The 6,669-nt window shown below is 56.0% G+C and overlaps 1 protein-coding gene across 2 annotated transcripts; it reads right to left on the bottom strand.

Moving 5' to 3' along the window:
* Window positions 1-246: 246 nt before the first annotated feature.
* Emx2 (empty spiracles homeobox 2) lies at window positions 247-6,265 on the bottom strand. Of its 2 annotated transcripts, XM_055591651.1 has the most exons (3): window positions 5,825-6,265; window positions 3,704-3,888; window positions 247-1,700 (listed from the first exon to the last, which is right to left on the bottom strand). In XM_055591651.1, exons 1-3 carry the CDS (start codon window positions 6,228-6,230, stop codon window positions 1,533-1,535), a joined length of 759 nt encoding a protein of 252 aa, XP_055447626.1. In that variant the 5' UTR covers window positions 6,231-6,265; the 3' UTR covers window positions 247-1,532. The 2 variants fall into 2 exon arrangements, with proteins under 2 accessions (XP_055447626.1, XP_055447627.1); XM_055591652.1 differs by lacking the exon at window positions 3,704-3,888 and having other exon boundaries at window positions 1,536-1,700.
* Between the last annotated feature and the right edge of the window lie 404 nt (window positions 6,266-6,669).

Here is a 6,669-nt window from a genome sequence, read left to right as displayed (position 1 = left end):
AGCAAAGTTGGTGGGAGAGCTTCTCCGTTCTCTTTTCTGAAAGAGTTTGGCTGACTGAATCATCTTCCTTCCCCATTCACATGTCTTTAAAATATGTGCCTCCCAAAAGCCACCAGCCTGGCTCCTTTGTGGCTAGGGAGTCAGGGTCCCTCCAGCCTACTTGGAGAAGGCCCACATTCGAATTAGAGGGTTACTTTGTAAAGATCCACTTCAGTTTCCAAAGCAACTGCTCTGAGGGCATATTGATAAATCTTTATTGACAAAATATTGACATTGACATACTTCTTGGAAGTATATAGTGTGTTAGAATTCTAACAAATTAACACAAAACACAAAAATATTTACATTCTGGTATAGAAGACACTAAGGAAGCATTTGTCACCCTCTTTAGTAATTCTATAGTCTTGGAAGAGAAACTCAGTGCTTGAAAACTCCCATGTCCTTGGCCGCCATCACCCCATTAACTACAGTTCTTCCTTCCACTTTTGCAATAGACAAAGTTCTGAGTGGCCATTCTGAGTGGCTGCATGCGTCAATTTCTCCAGCCACTGAAAGGAAAAGTTGCCTTGGTGGTTTAAAGTTTGAGAATGTTAGAAAATATTCGAGAGATGGAATTAATTTAGGTTTCTGTTGTTATTGTTGTCATTTTACCCCCAGTACGAGTTCTGATTCTTTTCAGGGGCACCCTCCCCCGCCCTCCATCCCCATCCTGCTCCCTCATTTCTCTGTAAGAGGACCACTATCTCCAAGCCTACTTCATTTAGCTTTCACAATCACTTTGACAATAGAAGGTATCAAAATGTGTTTTTACAGACTGCACATTTCTCAGAAAAATAAAATAAAAATACACAGAACCTGTCTTTTAAAAAAGAATAAAATTACAATTCATTTTTTTAGACACCATTCGCCCAACAACTGCTACATGCAATTCAAGTTCTTAAACAGGTGTAGGATGGGGCTAGACACGGAATTTTGTATATGATTTCTAATTAAAGATGAGGGGAACACTGTGAAGTGCAAAATGAAAAGTCCTGTGCCTCTTTTTTTCCAAAATTATTCTCATTTCTAAATGGACTTCAATACGCGGAATGCCAATCATCTTGTTTCCCTGGTTTGCCATTTGACTGACAGCTCTCCTTGTTTGACCTGCCTTTGCCTCGCAACGATCGAATCATTCTCTCTCTCTCTCTCTCTCTCTCTCTCTCATTCTTCCTTTCCCCTTTCTCTCTCTCCCTCCCAGTCTCTGTCTCTCTCACTCACTCAGCTGCCTCTTTAGACGAGGGTTGCATGTTGATGAAGGGTTCTTCATCCTCTGCCATCCGTGCGGGTGCCCAGCGCCCAGTCCAGTGCCCGGTCCAGCGCCCTCGCTGTCCAGTCTGTTGCGAGCGCGACTGCCCTGGGTCCCTCTCTCCCTCTCCGGTGAAAGTGTGCGCAGTTTGTTTTTGTTTTTTGTAGGGTTTTTCCTTCTTCCCCTCCTCTCCCTGTCTCTTTTGCTCCATGCTGTCCATTTCTGTGGGATCAGGTCTGTACTTTTAATCATCTGAGGTCACATCTATCTCCTCCGGACTCGCCTGCTTGGTAGCAATTCTCCACCGGTTAATGTGGTGTGTCCCTTTTTTCTTCTGTTGAGAATCTGAGCCTTCTTCCTCTAACTTTTGCCTTTTGAATTTCGTCCTCCGGTTCTGAAACCATACTTTTACCTGTGGGAGAGGCCAGTGGGCATCATTAATTAGATACTTCACAGTGCCCTCCTGTCAAACACCAGAGTCCTGTGCAGGCCCGGCCTGATTCCAGCCCCCCAGATACAAATCCTAAAGGCTGGCCACTCTGTGTCCCCCCCACCCCCTGCTTTGAGAGCCGGCCCTCTATGGGAAGCCTAATCCCCTGTCTCTCCAACCTTACCAAGGAACCTTCCCCAGGGCCACAGTGCCCTCTCCGGAGCTCTTTCTTCTACACACACACCCATGGAGAGCAAAGGCTTTTTGCAAAGCATGAAAAACTTTGTAAAAAAAAAATAATAATAATAATAAGTAAGGAAAATATAGAGTACTCAAAAATAAAGCATGTTCCTTGCTTGCCTAGCCAGTGAGTGCAGAAAATCCCTTGTCTCTGCCGTCCTAATGTGCTTTCTATTTTCTACCGTCTGGAGTTGCCTAAATATAGCGCCTCCTCTGCCAGGCCGCCAAGTTCGGCGGTAGATGATGGGGTTTGCCTGGCCTTGCTGGGGGACACTGGCAGGTGAGCAAGGCTAAAGAGAGCACAGAGGAGGCAGGAAGACAGCGACTGGACAGGCCTCACTCAAGAACGGAAAGCTCCAGGAAGACTGTGACATAGAAAAGAGTAAAAGAAACTGAGCAGGGGGGAGAAGGAAATGGCCTTTTCCTTCTGCTCCTGTCCAGCCCCCAGACGGGGTAGGATCAACCTGGGCCTCAGCCTCCGGAGAGGCCTGCCTGGTGGCGAGCCCGGCCTCCCTGAACCTGCAGCCTGGAGTCTAGGAAGTGGTGAGGTTGAGGTCAGTAGCCATCCGTGGCTCCCTGGGGAAGCTGGGTGGTGGGTCCTTCATTCAGCAGCACTTCCCAGATTTGTCCAGCAGTGTGGGCCCGTGAAGACACTGGTGGCTGGAGCCGCGGCCCACAGCCAGAGTCCCTGGGCTGAAAGGCCGCTCCACCCCTGCCTTAAGACTGCCTGCCACAGGGTCCAGGTTGTTCTCCTCAACGCTCCTGTCCCCCAAAGTGTCCCCACGAAAAAGCAGAGTGGGAACAGGCTGAGTTTAATTTGCTTTGAGTTTGCTAATTAAAAGGGAAGGTATATCGTCCTCCACCCCCAACCCCCCCCCCCCCCCCAGTTTGCCCACCGCTCTGCTCCGTGTGCCCTGGCCTGACATGCACACAAAGACCAGGCAGTGTGGGCAGCAAAGGGACAAAGACCACCGCTGCCTGGCTATCCTGGAGAAGCCAGGTAGGCCTTGCTTGTGTCCTCCCTGCACAAACCCGCAAGGCCTCTTCGTAAACCACCGCCCGGGGAAGGGGAACTGTTTAAAAACAAAATCCTCAATTTTAACTTCTCAGGGAAGAAAAGTCGCAACTTCACTCTGCCCCCAAAGCGTTACTGTTTACTGAGAACTTTGACCCAGCCTCGCGACTGCGGGTACAGTGGCTCCTACTGCGTACGGAGCCTCCTCCCCGCCTGAAGACTAACCCACGCCGGGCCTCCCCGCTCAGCCCTGCCGCGCCGGAAGACCGCGTCCGCGCCTCGGCGAACCGGCTTTCTGGAGCGCCCAGCTTGCCTAGCCTCCGGTCGGACTCCCAGCATTCCCTTAGGGGGAAAGGTCGGCGGACCCTGGAGTCTCTCGGAGCTCTAAACCGTTCCTTGCCCTCTGAGCCAAGAGCCCATCTCCAGAGCACCCTGCTGTGGTTAGCTGCCCTCGGACCCCAGGCGAGTGTCCGGGTTCTCAGGGAACCTCTCCGTAGAAGTGCGCGGCAGCCTAGCTGGCCACGCAGGGGCCTGACCAGCGAGCCGAAGAGCCAGCCGCCGCTCAGCGGGCCTACCCAGGCTGAGCAACCGGAGAGCTACAAAGCCAGGGCTCCGGCGTGGAAATCAGCCCCTAGCCCGGCCTGATGGGCGTGCTAGGCGCCGGCTGCCTGGGTCCGGACGGGTGCCCTGGCCGCTGGGCACACTCACCCTGGCCGCTGGGCACGCTCACCTGAGTTTCCGTAAGGCTGAGGCTGTGCGCCAGCTGCTTTCTTTCCGCTCCCACCACGTAATGATTCTTCTCGAAGGCGTGCTCCAACCTTAAAAGCTGGGACGGCGAGAAGGCGGTTCGAATCCGCTTCGGCTTTCGGGCCAGAGCGTTGTGCAAAAGGAAACTCTCCGGGCTGGTGTCGTTCCCTGAGGAGGGCACAGCAAAGGTACCGTTAGGGGCTTCTCCGGAGCCGGGCTGGCCCCGCATTGCTCCCTGGGCCTCTGCCTAGTCGAAGCGCCAGACCCGCGGCAGCTGGTCCGCTGTCCCTAAGCTTTGGAAAAGGACAGGGGTCCAGCCGCCAGACCCGGCCCCGGTTCCAACCTGGGCGGTACCCAACTAGCGCTTGTCTCCCAGGGACCAGGGCTCAGTCCTCAGGCTCCGGACCTGTCCTGACACCGCAGGCCTCCGTGCTGGAAGTTGGGGCAGAAGAGGGACCTAGAGCCCCGGCTGGGAGGTGGGTGTCCCATTCAGAAGTAGCAGTGGCAGGAGTAATAATAAAGATGAAGAGGAGGAGGAAGTTTTCTATTTTCTAGCCTATTTAAAAAATTTGACACGGGAGTAGGAAAAGATCGGGGCGCTATTCATTCAGGATCTTCCTTCCTTCCTTCCTTCCTTTCTTTCTTCCTTCCTTCCTTCCTTTCTTTCTTCCTTCCTTTCTTTCTTTTTCTTTCTTTTTTCTTTTCTTTTCATCTTTCTGGGAAATGGTAGAGGCCGGCCGAGACGCTGCAGCCAGGCAGAGCAGAAATCCCGAGGCGAGTACGCCCAGTGTTTGTGGCTGCTGCCTCCGGAGTGTCCGGTTCTGAGGTCCCGGGTTGCGGAGAGCTGGGAGAGAACACCGGCGCCGCCGCCGGGGTGGCCGAGCTGCGCACACTCACCACGATGGTCCGTGCCCACGAAGATCCAGGCTGTCCATGGACGTAACAACTGGCAGAGTGGGGAAGCTGAGCGCTAAACTTTAAGGCTGGGTATTTCTGCTTTTCGTATTAAAGGAAGTGAATCTATTTACCCAAGCCCCAAACAACAAAAAACTAACTAAGTAGTCCCAGCGGGAATGGAGGCAAATTCAGTGCTGGGCTAAGGTGAGAAAGGTGTTTTGCTTTGGTTTGGGGTTTTTGTTCGGGGTGTTTTCTTGTTTTTAAATCTATACGTATATATGAACTGGCGAGGTGGCATCTAGCCGATTCCAGACTCTGACAGGAAAGCAAAGCGTTATTGAAGAGACGCGGTTATCGATCCTGCCCCGCTGGAGGTGGGTCTTTTACGACTCCAGCCCACAAACTAATTCGAACCCTTCTCCTAAAGTTCGAAGTTTCCTTCCAACCTCTACTCAGAAGCGAACAAAATTAATAAACCGGAAAAACGAAGACACTCAAACAGATTCCTCTGGTCCGGCCTTCTCTCGATTAGGTTTTCTCTTTTCTTTTTCTTAATTTCTTTCTCTTTTTCTCTCTCTTTCTTTCTCTCAGAGGAAAAAAAAAATCAAACAGAAAGCGGACAGAACCTGCCTTCGCGCCGGTCCGGCGGCGGGCGCCCCGATTACACGGGTCGCAGAGAGCCAGAGGGGCTGCGGTGGCTCCCCGTCCCTGCCCTCCCGAGCCCCCAGAACCGCAGGAATGACCCAGTTTGCTCTGAGCTTTGCCTCCGCAAAGGGCTTGGAGACCTAGAAGCCGCAGGCCTGCTCTGGGGGGGCTCGGGGTGGGTTTACGCAGAGCTGGACAGTCCAGGGAGCCTGGCCATGTGGCCCGGTCGGAGCCCCGAGAGGAACCCGTCCGGGAACGGCCTTGGGGGGACCTCGCGGGCTCAGGACTTCTTGACAGCGGGCGCCGCCGCCCAGCTCCTCGCCCCGGCCAGGCCGACCCCGGGGCGCCTCCTTTGCTCCCCTTTGCAGCAGGCCAGAGGGCGGGCGGGCAGCGGCCCGCGAGGGTGCCAGCCCCGAGACTGGGGCCCGGCGGCGCCCGGGGGCCTCGCCGCCCGCTCTCGCCGGGCCTCCGCCCAGGCCCCGCGGAGCACCCACCCGGAGGAGGCCCAGCCGGGCACGCGGAGCCGGGGCGCCGCGCGGCACCCCCGCGACGTGGCACGTACCTTGGAAGCGGTGGCCCAGATAGCGGTAGCGGTGGATGAGCCAGGGGTAGAAGGTGGACGGGTCCCGCTGCTGCGAAGCGAACAGGGGGTGTGGCGAGTGCGAGGAGGGCAGGGGGTGGGCGGCCAGGGCGTGCGGCGGCGGCACGGGGTGCACCGGCACGGCGGGGTTGGGCGGGTGGGACACAGCCTCGGCGAACACCAAGTCCGGGTTGGAGTAGACGCCCCTGCCCGCGGCGGCGGCGGCGGCCGAGTGGAAGCCGTTGAGGAACGGGTTGATGGGGCTGGAATTGGCGTAGCTGAGCGCCGCGGGACGGATGGGCTCCTCGGAGCGCGAGGCGGGCAGGGGACTGTCCTTGGCCACCAGCGACTCGATGGTGAAGCAGCGCTTGGGCGCCGGCTGGAACATGCTGCGCCGAGGAGCGCGCGCCCCGGGCTCCCCGCTCCCGGCGACCGCGGCGCTGCCTCCGCTGCCCGCTGCCTGCGGCGAGGCCCGGCGAGAATCGGGGGCTCGTTCGCTCGGGGTGGGGGCGGGGGCAGGGGTAGGGAAAGGGAAGGAAGGAAGAAAGGAAGGAAGGAGAGGACAGAGGAAAGGAGGGGAGGGGGAGGAGAGGCACAGCCGAAGATCCCGAGAATCTTGCACCAAACGCGCCCAACCTGGAGAGAGGGGGGAAATCCTTCCAGAAGAATTTGCAGGCGTGGATTGGGGTGATGTTTTTTTGAGAGAGGTGGCGTGGGGGGTGGGTTGGAGTTAGAGGCAGGGAGGGGGGTTCTCGGGGGAGGCAAAAAAAAGTTTTCTCTCCTTTGCAAAAGGCGGGCAGGGCGCCCTAAGTCCAAGGACAATCCAT

This window comes from Psammomys obesus, unplaced genomic scaffold (assembly GCF_907164565.1).
Source record: "Psammomys obesus unplaced genomic scaffold, mPsaObe1.curated_primary_1811, whole genome shotgun sequence".
Classification (NCBI taxonomy): domain Eukaryota; kingdom Metazoa; phylum Chordata; class Mammalia; order Rodentia; family Muridae; genus Psammomys; species Psammomys obesus.
The sequence above is the reverse complement of the archived record's forward strand: the minus strand, read 5'-3'. Positions and strand labels throughout refer to the sequence as shown.

What these genes read in the sequence shown, in the direction of transcription:
- Emx2 (XM_055591651.1), bottom strand. Translation starts at nt 6,230, where the DNA reads ATGTTCCAGCCGGCGCCCAAGCGCTGCTTCACCATCGAGTCGCTGGTG. An exon ending in TCTGGGCCACCGCTTCCAAG is followed by an intron (nt 3,889 to 5,824) that starts GTACGTGCCACG and finishes TGCCCTCCTCAG; the next exon opens with GGAACGACACCAGCCCGGAG. An exon ending in TCAGCCTTACGGAAACTCAG is followed by an intron (nt 1,701 to 3,703) that starts GTGAGCGTGCCC and finishes CCTCTCCCACAG; the next exon opens with GTAAAAGTATGGTTTCAGAA.